Source organism: Lithobates pipiens, unplaced genomic scaffold (genome assembly GCF_037356315.1).
Source record: "Lithobates pipiens isolate NorthernLeopardFrog02 unplaced genomic scaffold, aLitPip1_a1.2 Scaffold_23, whole genome shotgun sequence".
NCBI lineage: Eukaryota > Metazoa > Chordata > Amphibia > Anura > Ranidae > Lithobates > Lithobates pipiens.
In genome coordinates, this window is record NW_027507785.1 from 44,739,538 (window position 1) to 44,753,397 (window position 13,860).

Below are 13,860 nucleotides of genomic sequence, written 5' to 3' on the forward strand. Positions count from 1 at the left end.
GGTAGGCAAAGATTTGTACTGGGAGGGGGGATTTAAGCAGGGGGTGGATTTTTGCTGACACATAATGCAAATACATCTTGGGGGGGGGGGTGCTAGGAGTGGTGGTTTAGAGGGATTTGCATTGGGGAGGAGAGATCGGGATGAGGATTTCTGCTATATGGGGGATTTGTGATATGGTAGAGGGTGGAGGGGATTTGCGCTAGCAGGGGAATTTTTTTTGGGGGGGTGGGTAAATTTGTGCTAGTAGGGATAATTGGGGGAGGTGGATTTATGCTGGGAGGGGAATTTGAGTCGGAGATTTGTGCAAGGAGGGGAAACTGGGGGGTCGCCAGATTGTACTGGGGGGGGGGGGATTTGGGGGATGTTAGGGCAAATATTTGTACTGGGAGAGGGGATTTCAGCAGGGGTGGATTTGTGATGGGGGGGAGGGGAAATTTATGTTTTGGGGGTAAGGTTAATTTTTTTGAAGGGGGGGGCTGGATTTTGCTGACACATAATGCAAATACATCTTGGGGGGGGGCTGTAATGGGGTGGATTTGGGGGATGGTAGGCAAAGATTTGTACTGGGAGGGGGGATTTCAGCAGGGGGGTGGATTTGTACTGGGGGAGGGGTATTTTCTGTTTTGGGGGTAAGGTTAATTTATTTTTAGGGGGGGTGGATTTTTGCAGCCACATAATGCAAATACATCTTGGGGGGGGGTGGGGGGGGTACAATTTTGCATGTTCACCCTCTAGATGATTACAATCCCAGCAGTGCACCCAGCATAAAATAAACCCCCCAGTGTAAAAGAAAACCCCAGCATAAAACAAACCCAAGTTGAAAACAACAACATGACAACAAAATTTATATCAAATCCTATTTATTGTCATCCAGAGAACTGGAAGAAAACCATATTGTTCCCACTCTGCCCCAACTGTCCCGCTACGGCGGGAGTTTTAGTGTTTTTCGGTAGCCACAGGCCTGGAAAGTGGTCTCCGCCCAAGATGGCGGTCTGCGAGATTCAGTTACAGATCTCCAATTCCCCCGTGACGTAGATCCGGCGAAGACAGACCGCCAGCAAGAAGCAGGTGACAAAAGTTCGTAATAACCGGCGTTTCGCCGCGGTCACTATTATAGTGACTACATCAGCGAACGCCGAGCAGTTCGGTTGGCGCCGCAGTTCCGCTGCTGAGTGATAATCTTTGGGCAGCTATCAGTGCTGGAAAATAAAACGTTGGGTGGGGGGATTTATAATAAATATCAGGAATATTTACAGTCTCGGACTTTCGCCCATTTGTGTGGGAAGTATGTGTTGAAAAAATAAAAAATAAAAATGTCCATCCCTGAAAACCATCAGAGCTTAAAAGGGTACCTCTGCAGGTACTCCGCCATCCTGCGTGGCAGCGGCAGTTCCGTCACCTCCGCGCCGGGCGCCATGCTCTGGTTGATCTGAAGCCGGCACAGGTGCTGCAAACTCGGGCTCTCTCCGCTTCGGTGCAAGGGCTGCAGGAGCCGAAGGTGGACGGCCGCGGGTTCCTTCAAGGGGCTGGGCTCCGGCGGCGGCGGCGACGGCGGTTGGCTGGCAGGCTCTTTGGCGCTGTCGGAGCTGCAGGACGAGACGTAGTGCTGGACCAGGCTGACCACGTCCGGGAAAGAGAGGATTCGCGGCTTGGAGAGCCAGTTGGAGTCCAGTCGGAAAAGGCTGTCGGAATACTCAATCCGAACGTTCGTGGGTCCGCGGTTAGTCCGGACCGATAGGGTGAAGAGGTAGCTCGGGTGGTGCTGTCCCGTACCAGGAAAAATTCCTTCCGGCATTTTCTGCAGCTTCTGCTTGGCCTCTGTGGCAGTGATGGAGCCCCAGTACCAACCTGGAAGGAGAGCAGAACATGGACGCGGTTAGAAACATTGGCGTAAAACGCACCATTTTTACAATGACATCATCACCTTTTTTTTCCTGATTATTATTTTGCAGGCCGTCTCCGGCTTTACCGTCATTAGCCCCAAAATGCTGGATTTTATTTTCAAAATTGTAAAATATATTATACTGTATTATATTGAATCATTATATATTACTTCCATACTGTATTATATTATATTGTATCATATTATATTACTTCCTTACTGTATTATATATATTATATTTATCATATTATATTACTTCCATACTGTATTATATATATTATATTTATCATATTATATTCAATACTGTATTATATATATTATATTATCTTATATTATATTACTTCCATACTGTATTATATATATTATATTTATTATATTATATTACTTCCATACTGTATTATATATATTATATTTATCATATTATATTACTTCAATACTGTATTATATATATATATATTGTCTTATATTATATTACTTCCATACTGTATTATATATATATATTTATCATATTATATTCAATACTGTATTATATATATTATATTATCTTATATTATATTACTTCCATACTGTATTATATATATTATATCATATTATATTACTTCCATACTGTATTATATATATTATATTTATCATATTATATTCAATACTGTATTATATATATTATATTATCTTATATTATATTACTTCCATACTGTATTATATATATTATATTTATTATATTATATTACTTCCATACTGTATTATATATATTATATTTATTATATTATATTATGTTACTTCCATACTGTATTATATTATATTTATCATATTATATTACTTCCATACTGTATTATATATATTATATTTATTATATTATATTATGTTACTTCCATACTGTATTATATTTATCATATTATATTACTTCCATACTGTATTATATATATTATATTGATCATATTATTATATTATGTTACTTTCATATTGTATTATTCATATTATTATATAAATTATATTTATCATAATATATTATGTTACTTTCATACTTTATTATATATATATATATATATATATATTATATTGTATCATATTATATTATGTTACTTTCATACTGTATTATTTGTATTATATTGTACAATATATTGTTTCTTTCATACTGTATTATATATATATATATATATATATATATATATATATATATATATATATATTATTTTATATCATATGTTACTTTCGTACTGTATTTTTTATATTATATGGTATCATATTATATTTCTTTGTAAAATCTTATATATATATTTTTTTCCTGAACTTTATTTATTCCAAATAAAGTTTTCAAAAATAACTCTGAACGGGCTCGCTTACATCACATCAGATTCAGAGGCCGCAGAGTTAAACCAGACAGTTAATGCGCCATCGTTGGATGGCAGTTGTAACTTTGACCGTTGACATTTGGGGGATATTATATGTCGGGATAAAGGGGGGGGGGGGGCTTGCAAAAAACAATCTGTGATCGATACTGTACAATAATCTGTATAAAACAGGTTGCAGGTATTATGAGGCCCTCTAGTGGTGAAATTTATTTTTTTCTTTGGGTGGGGGTTGCAAAAAGCAATTTGTGCTCAATCAATGAACCTTCAGTAAAACAAAAAACTGATATGGCTTCAGTTTTTTTCAACTTTTTTTTTTTTTGGGGGGGGGGGATTTGTTAAAAAAAAAAAAAAAACAATATGTGATCAATTAGTAATCCCTACTGGTCAATACTGTATGGCTAATAATCAATATAAAACATATACATATAATAAAGCCTTTTGGTGGTGAGATTTGAATGTATTTTTTGTTGCAAAATAATCTGTAATCAATCGATTAATCTTATGAAATTACTTTATTTTTTTTTAACTTTTGGGGGGGGGGGGTGCAAAAAAACAGTGAACCTTCAGATCAATACTGTCTAAAAATCTGCATAAAAAGCATTATATTATATATATATATATAACGCATGTAAACTAATACAGGTAAAAAAAATGATATGACCTCATTTTGTTTTACTTTATTTTTTTTATTTTTTTTTGGGGGGGGTTCATAAACCAATCTGTGATCAATGAGTTATCCTTCAGATCAATACTGTCCAATAATCGGTATACAAAGCATTAAATGACTGCAGCTATAACGTATATAAAATGAAATCAGTAGAACAAAGAACTGATATGGCTTTAGGGGGTGCAAAAAAAAAATTAAAGATTTTTTTTTGGGGGGGTGGGGGGATTGGTTTGCAGAAAACAATCATGTGATCAAACAATCAATCAGTTAGCCTTCTGATCAATACGGTCCATAAATCTGCATAGAAAAAAGTATTATATTGATTGCAGATATAATGTATCTAAAAGAAGATAGATAAGGCAAATAACTGATATGACTTTTTTTTTTGGGGGGGGGGGGGGGCTTGCAAAAAACAATCTGTGATCAATACTGTCCAATGATCTGTATAAAACAGGTTGCTGATATAATGAAACCCTTTAGTGGTAAAAATAGTTGCAAATAAAATTAATGATCCATTAATCAATCAGTGAACCTTCAGATCAATACTGTCTAAAAAAATCTGCATAAAAAAGCATTATATTGATTGTATATATCACATATGTAAACTAATACAAGTAAAACAAATAATTGATATGACTTCATTTTTTTTTTTTTACTTTATTTGTTTTTTTTGGGGGGGGGGGGCGGTTGCAAAAACCAATCTGTGATCAATGAGTTATCCTTCAGATCAATACTGTCTAATAATCGGTATACAATGCATTAAACGATTTGCAGATATAATGTATGTAAAATGAAATAAGTATAACAAAAAAATTATATGACTTCAGGGGGTGCAAAAAAAAAAAAACAATCTGTGATCAATGAGTTATCCTTCGGATCAATACTGGCCAATAATCAATATAAAAAAAGGTTGCTGATATAATGAGGCCCTTTTTTGTGTGTGTGGGGGGGGGGAGGGCATTCGGAGGGTGATAAAAACCTGCGATCAATAAATCAGTGAACCTTCAGATCAATACTGTCTAAAAATCTGCATAAAAAAGCATTATATTGATTGCATAAATAACGCATGTAAACAAATACAGGAAAAACAAATAACTGATATGACTTCGTTATTTTTTTACTTTTTTGGGTGGGGGGTTCAAAAAACCAATCTGTGATCAATGAGTTATCCTTCTGATCAATACTGTCCAATAATCACCATAAAAAGCATCAAAAGATAGCAGATATAACTTATGTCAAATAAAACAAGTATAACAAAAAACTGATATGACTTCAGGGGGTGCAAAAAAAAAAAAAAAAACAATCTGTGATCAATGAGTTATCCTTTCGGATCAATACTGGCCAATAATGTACAGATTACAGATATAATGAGGCCCTTTAGCAGTAGAAATAAAGATTTCTATGTGGGGTTGATGGCGGCTCATAGTCGGTCGCGTTGACGACGCCCCTTGTGCTTCACCGTAAAAAAAAAAAAAGATTTTTTGAAAACATTTCCTAAAAGTCGGAATTTGTCTTTTTTTTTTTTTTTTTTTTGTATTCCACGTATAAAATAAAGTTGTTTTTGGCGGATCGGATTGGGGCGGCGGATTTTATTGTCCTCGCGGAGTTTATTGGAGCTTGGTGTGCCTACAAAGCAGTTGAGTGGAAGCGGCTTCCAGGGAAGTGATTAAATCTTTCTTGGTATTTCAGACGTCACGGCTGCTCTCGGCACATCTCGTCCCACGTGTCTGTTTTCTCAGAAATCCCTATTATTCCTCCCGGTATTCCCCGCACAGATACATGATTTCTATTGGAGCTAATTATATCCTGAAACAGCCAACCCAGTTCCCTCGCTTTCTTTTTCTTTTATATATTTTTTTTCTTTCTTTTATATATTTTTTTTCTCTCTTTTATATATATATATATATATATATATATATATATATATATATATATATATATATATATATATATATATATATATATATATATATATATTTCTTTCTTTTATATTATATTATATTATATTATATTATATTATATTATATTATATTATATATATATATATATATATATATTATATATTTTTTTAATATATTTTTTTTCTTTTTTTTTTTTTTTTAACCCATTCATTACATACATTTTCAGAAACAGACGTCCTTTTTTTTTTTTTTTTTTTACAATTTTTCCATTTGTGGGGACTTACCGGATTCCCGCAGGTAGCAGAAAGTCCTGGCGATGCACAGCAGGTCCTCTTCGGGGTCCCTCTGAGCGGGAGGCGGAGGCGGGGTCGCCCTGGGCGGCAGCTCCGGCGAGCCCCGCGGCGGCTGCTGCTGCTGCTGCTGCTGCGCGGGGTAGATCGGCGGGCTCAAGGGGTGCATGACTTGGTCGGAGGCAAATCCGGGGACCCCCAGGCACGAAGAAGGTCGACAGCCCCTCTGATCGGCCAACAGGCTCTGTGGACTGAAGGTAGAGAAAAAGAAAATGATTAGACGGGCGATGTGTGGATGGGGCGGGGGGGGGGGGGCGAGTGACCCGCCGAAAGACAGGGCGGGTCACCGCGACAGTTTACAGACAGAGGCGACAAACACAGAAAAGGAAAGAAAGCTAACAAATTCAACAATTGTAACATTCTCACATGATCCCGAAATAAAACAATGTAGCGTTCTATAGAGTGAAGGTGGAAAGAAGACGTTATAGGGAGGGTGACATCATGAGACGGGCGACGTACAGATGGGGGTGAGTGACCCGCAAAGTGTGAGGTCACTGTGACAGTTTAGTGACAAATACAGAAAAGGTAACAAATGCAACAATTGTGACATTCTCACATGATCCCGAAATAAAACAATGTAACGTTCTATAGCATGAAGGTGGAAAGAAGACGTTATAGGGAGGGTGAGGTCCTGGGACGGGCGAGGTACAGATGGGGCGAGTGACCCGCACAGTGCGGGGTCACTGTGACAGTTTAGCGACAAATACAGAAAAGGTAACAAATGAACAACTGTTACATTCTCACGTGATCCTGAAATAAGACAATGTAACGTTCTATAGAGCGAAGGTAGAAAGAAGATGTTATAGGGAAGGTGGCGTCATGAGATGGGCGAGGTACAGATGGGGGGCGAGTGACCCGCAAAGTGTGAGGTCACTGCGACAGACAAAAGGCGACAAATACAGAAAAGGAAACCACTGTAACAAATGCAACAATGTAACATTCTATTGACTGAAGGTAGAAAGAAGACATTATAGGGAGGGTGACATCATGAGATGGGGGCGACAGACAATTGGGGGGGGGGGGGGCGGGCGACTGACCCAAAAAGTGTGAGGTCACTGCGACAGTTTAACGACAAATACAGAATACGTAACAAAATGCAACAATTGTAACATTCTCACGAGATCTCAAAATAAAACAATGTGACATTCTATAGAGTGAAGGTAGAAAGAAGAAGATTTTATAGGGAGGGTGGCGTCGTGAGATGGGCGACGTACAGATGGGCGGCGAGTGACCCACAAAGTGTGAGGTCACTGCGACAGTTTAGCGTCAAAGGTGACAAATACAGAAAAGGAAACCGATGTAACAAATGCCAACAATTGTAACATTCTATTGACTGAAGGTAGAAAATAGATGTTGTAGTGAGGGTGACGTCAGGAGACGGGTGACCTACAGATGACGTCATGAGACGGGCGACCTACAGATGGGGGCGGGTGACCCGCAAAGACGTGGTAGGTCACCACGACAGTTTGAAGACTAAGGCGACAAATACAGAAAAGGAAACAAAGGCGATAATCTCACACGATCCCGAATGAACACGATGTATCGAAAAACAAAACACGCAACCCCCCCCCCTACGTCACGCGCTCTCCACTCGTTCCTGGACATGGAATCACGTTGCGCGTCTTACCCTCTCACACAAAGAATCATATCCGTCCACGAAGAACGAAAAGGCATAAAAGTCTCTCGTGGAGACGGCTTGGCTGCGCAGCGCGGAAGCTGGCGAAGGTCGTCTCCGGGGAATGGTGGTTTTCAGGTTAGCTGGAGGTGACGAGGGATGGTGCGCTGACAACAGTTCCTTCTCTCGGCAGCGCAGCGACCGTCTGTGACCGTCCGCCGCGCTCTGCCTATATATAGAAGCTTTGGGTGTGTGTCAGTACGCTGCCCCAATCTTAACAGCAGAACTAAGCTTATATATTTCCAAGAACTTTCCAGGAAAAACTGGGCTGGGCCATGCAAATCCACCAATGGCAGAGGGCAGGAGGAGGCGGCGGTCTGGTGGCTGGGCTCAGCCCTGGGAGGAGTTGTTGCAGCCTGCTTGTCCTCAGACGCAGGGGTGATCGCAGCTGCCAGCCTGCAGGATGTGCCCCAGGCTTTTCCACGCCGTTCGGTTGCTGTTTATGAAATTCCATTTTTTTTAACGCTTGCGAAAAAAAGGAAAGAAAAGGACTGCGTGTCCTCTGGAGTGCACCTGCACCGCGCTGTCTCCAAACAACCGTTCAGATCAATGGCTTCCTGCAAAATCTGCAACATTGCTGTGATATGAGAGGCTCCCCCCCGTGCCTCCATGCTACAAATTCCCGTCGAATGAAACCCCCCCAACGGAGCGCATTCGGCGCAGTACAAATCCCATATCAAATCAAATCAAATCGAATGATTGGCTTTGTTATTATTATTATTATTATTGTTATTATTATTATACAGGATTATTATTATTATCATCATTTTTATTATACAGGATTATTATTATTCAGGATTTTTTATCATTATACAAGATTTATATTAATATAATCATTTGTATTATACAGAATTATTATTATTATTATTATTATTATTATTATTATTATTATTATTATTCAGGATTTATATTATTTTTCAGGATTTTTTATTATTATACAAGATTTATATTATTATAATCATTTGTATTATACAGAATTATTATTATTATTATTATTATTATTATTATTATCATTTTTATTATACAGGATTATTATTTTTATTATTATTATTATTATTATTCAGGATTTATATTATTATTATTATTATTATTCAGGATTTTTTATTATTATACAAGATTTATATTATTATAATCATTTATATTATACAGAATTATTATTATTATTATCTTTTTTATTATACAGGATTATTATTTTTATTATTATTATTCAAGATTATTATTATTCAGGATTTATATTATTATTAATATTATTATCCAGGATTTATATTATTATTATTATTATTATACAGGATTATTATTATTATACAGAATTTTAATTATTATTATTATACAGGATTTATATTATTATTATTATTCAGGATTTTTTATTATTATACGTGATTTATATTATTATAATCATTTGTATTATTCAGGATTATTATTATTATTATTATTATCATAATTTTTATTATACAGGATTATTATTATTATTATTATTCAAGATTATTATTATTATTCAGAATTTATATTATTAATATTATTATTATACAGGATTTATATTATTATTATTATTATTATTATTATTATTATTATTATTATTCAGGATTTATATTATTATTATTATTATTCAGGATTTTTTATTATTATACAAGATTTATATTATTATAATCATTTATATTATACAGAATTATTATTATTATCTTTTTTATTATACAGGATTATTATTTTTATTATTATTATTCAAGATTATTATTATTCAGGATTTATATTATTATTAATATTATTATCCAGGATTTATATTATTATTATTATACAGGATTATTATTATTATACAGAATTTTAATTATTATTATTATACAGGATTTATATTATTATTATTATTCAGGATTTTTTATTATTATACATGATTTATATTATTATAATCATTTGTATTATTCAGGATTATTATTATTATTATTATTATCATAATTTTTATTATACAGGATTATTATTATTATTATTCAAGATTATTATTATTATTCAGAATTTATATTATTATTATACAGGATTTATATTATTATTATTATACAAAATTTAAATTATTATTATGCATGATTATTATTATTATTATTATTATTATTATTATGCACGATTATTATTATTATTCAGGATTTTTTTTATTATTATACAGGATTTATATAATTATTATCATAATTTTTATTATACAGGATTATTATTATTCAGGATTTTTTTATTATTATACAGGATTTATATTATTATTATCATAATTTTTATTATAGAGTATTATTATTATTATTATACAGGACTATTATTTTTATTATTATTATTATTATTATACAGGATTTATAATATTATTATTATTATTATTATTATTATTCAGGATTTATATTCTTATTATTATTATAAGTATTATTATTATTATTATTCAGGATTTTTTTTATTATTATTATTATTATTATTATTCAGGATTTATATTATAATTATTATTATTATTATACAGGATTATTATTTTTATTATAATACAAGATTAATAAAATATGCAAAGATAAAAATCGAAATAATCATCCCAGCACTAGCAGCGTTAGCAGAATAACTAGAAGTATTCAGTGCAAATAATGGCATTTAAAAACCACCTAAATAGTCAATCGGTATGCGAAAAAACAAATCCGTAAATTTCTTATAGTATATGTACTGCTCCGTATCCCCTCAGAGGCAAAGAGAAAACTCCTCGCCTGAATCCCATCACCAGAAGACCCCTCGTACACGGATAATCCCCGCTGGTAATACACTCCACAGATAAACGATTAGGAAGTTTTGTATCGCCATACACTATGGGATGATCTCCCGTCCTTAGATTCCTCCAGGAGCGGTGCAAGCACTGGAGCTTGTTATCTCCTTACACTGGGAAGGACTCCTGCCCCCGGATTATATTGGTTCATTCATAGAGCAGTTCATAAAGTGCATCACGCAAAAGAAGAAGGGAACTAGCATAGCATAATACTGTTTTTTTATTTGGGAAATCCCCCCCCCCCCCCAACACACAATAATATCTGCTTACAAGAAACACGAGATAAAACAGCATGTGAATAAAACGTCTGTACGGCACAGCGTACGTCACTCTCACCGCCTCCCTAGATGGTATCGGCTGCGATGAGACCCGGGATGGCACACACTGAGACTGACTGACAGAAGAGCTGCGTGGTCACGTCTAACGCGTTTCGTCATTGCGTCTTCTTCGGAGGTAGTGGCCACGCGCCACGGCTCGTCTATTATATATACGCACGGAGGGCAAAACTTGACTCTCTGTTCTCGTTAGAAGGAGCCGACGAAGAAAATGAGGATTATAATGGTATACTTTTTTTTTTTTTTTTTTTTAATGGTTTCAAACGGCAACATCTGGTTTTGAAACAAAAAAAGAAAATAAAAAATGGCCCCTGTTAGAAAAAAAAAAAAGATATCATAGATCTGCAGAAAAAAATTAGATCCCATTAAAGGAACACAGTGATTGATTTAATTTAATAATGGTGACACACATATGTAATATGTGTGTCACCAACCCCAGGGGACGGCAGGCATCGCCGGTGGTAAGCCGCTACCCATCAGAATATGCAACAGAAGCGACGTTGCGTCGCGGCCATCTTGGTACACCCGCACTCGTCCGCAGTAATCCTAGCCGTGCTGATGGCCACAGTGCGGACCTCATGTAACGGTCTCCCCTTTGCACGCACCCCGCGCGCCCCCCGCGCACCCCCCGCGCCCCCTGTGATCACTGAGTCACTAAGACTCGGGTGATCACAGATCCGGCCCCTTACCACGTGATCAGCTATGGGCCAATGACAGATGATCACACGATGTAAACAAAAGTTCAGTAATCGTTTTTGTTTTTTCTCTCCTCACTGACAGCGATCGCCGGCTTATGTGCAAGGGACACCGGTCCTGAAGAGGAAGAGGCAATTCTGCCTCATCTGTGCCACCAGTTCCCCCTGCCAGTGCCACCTGCCATTGCCACCTATGAATGCCCATGAGTGCCACCTATCAATGTCCACAAGTGCCACCTATCAACGCCCACCAGTGGTGCCAATCAGTGCTGCCTGTCAGCGTAACCAACCAGTGCTGATCAGTGCCCATTATTGCCACCCATCGGTGCCCATCACTGCCACCTATCGGGGGCTCATCAGTGCTGCCTCATCAGTGTACATGAATGAAGGGGAAAAATGACCTATTTGCCAAATTTTATAACAAAATATAAAAAAAATATAAAAACATTGTTTAAAAAAATGGTCTTTTTAACATTTTTTAACAAAAAATAAAAAAATCGCAGAGGTGATCAAATACCACCAAAATAAAGCTCTATTTGTGGGGGGGAAAAAAATGATAAAAATTTGGGTACAGTGTTGTATGACCGCGCAATTGTCATTCAAAGTGCATCAGCGCTGAAAGCAGAAAATTTGGTCTGGACAGGAGAGGGGGTTTAAGTGCCCGGTAAGCAAGTGGCTAGGGTTACAAGTCAGCAAGCGGACATCTTTGTACACCCACTGGAGTCTTGCTTCTCACAGATATTTTTAACAGTAAACTCAGCTTATATTTATATATATATATATATATAGTCCATTCGTTTTGAACGTGATGACGTAGACGAGACTAAACAAGGAAGTTCAATAGCCAGTAGCCAATAGCTGCCCTTGCGTCGTACTTGGCCCGTCGGACCAGCACACAGACGAACGGTTTTTCCCGATTTTAGTCCGTCGGAATTGAGTCCGTCGGATAGATTTGAAACACGTTCTATTTCTAGGTCCGTCGGATTTATCTTCTTCAAAAATCAATCGGACCAGCCCACACGCGATCGGATTGTCCGACGGACTAATGCCTTCGGACCTAGTCTGCTGGAAAGTCCGGTCGTGTGTACGCGGCATTACTCTAGGCCAGTGATGGCGAACCTTGGCACCCCAGATATTTTGGAACTACATTTCCCATGATGCTCATGCACTCTGCAGTGTAGTTGAGCATCATGGGAAATGTAGTTCCAAAACATCTGGGGTACCGAGGTTCACCATCACTGCTCTAGGCTTACTGCGGATGCGTGTGGGTGTACCAAGATGGCCGCGGCGCCAAGTCACTTCGGTCGCATAGTCTGATGGGTAGTGGCTTTCTGACAGGACACCGGGTCGAAGCATCGAGAGATCAAGAGGCGCGTGCTGGGCAAACAGCATCACCATATCCCGGAAGAGACTGCTAGTGGGCTTCACATGTGCCCACAGTAGAGACGGTAGCGCTCTGCAGAGCAAAAATAAACAGTAATGCCTTGTACACACGGTCAAACATTCCGACCACAAAATCCGTCTGATTTTTTTTCCGACGGATTTTACCTGAAACGGGTCAGACAAAGTTGTCGGAAAATCCGATCCTTCGGAGCGTGGTGACGTTCGTTGCATAGGACGGGACTACGTAGAGGCTAGTAGCCAATAGCTTTGGTCTCGTAATTTGATCTGAGCATGCGTGGCCCTTTGTCCATCGGAATTCTCTGCAAATGATCGGAAAAAGTCCGAAGAGAGGTATGAGGGGTTCACCAGAGGGGACGGGGGTTGAGGGAATCGCCCCTGGAGAGGGTATCCTTCACAACCTCAAACCCCCACCCAACACACAGCAATGGTGGGACCTTCCAGGATGGACTAGTTTCTTGCTCAGTTTAGGCCGATACGTATTCTTTTACATATTTTTGGTAAAAAAAAATCATAATAAGCGTATATTGATTGGTTTGGAGATAGATTTATGGCATTTTTATTATGATTTTTTTTATTAGTAATGGCGGTGATCTGTGATTTTTATAATGACTGCAACATTATGGCGGACATATCAGACACTTTTGACACTATTTTTGGACCATTGTCATTTATACAGCGATCAGAGCTATAAAAATGCACTAATTACTGTGTAAATGACACTGGCATGGAAGGAGTTAAACACTAGGGGGCAATCAAGGGGTTAAGTGTGTCCTAGGGAGTGATTCTAACTGTGGGGGGGATGGGCTCCCTACAACATGACAGAGATCACTGCTCC

General features: G+C 37.3%; 1 protein-coding gene across 1 annotated transcript; it reads right to left on the reverse strand.

The window, feature by feature from the left end:
• Positions 1 to 843: 843 nt before the first annotated feature.
• Positions 844 to 8,044, reverse strand: CISH (cytokine inducible SH2 containing protein). Its single transcript, XM_077451508.1, has 3 exons — positions 7,777 to 8,044; positions 6,084 to 6,340; positions 844 to 1,848 (listed from the first exon to the last, which is right to left on the reverse strand). Exons 1-3 carry the CDS (start codon positions 7,821 to 7,823, stop codon positions 1,334 to 1,336), a joined length of 819 nt encoding a protein of 272 aa, XP_077307634.1. The 5' UTR covers positions 7,824 to 8,044; the 3' UTR covers positions 844 to 1,333.
• Between the last annotated feature and the right edge of the window lie 5,816 nt (positions 8,045 to 13,860).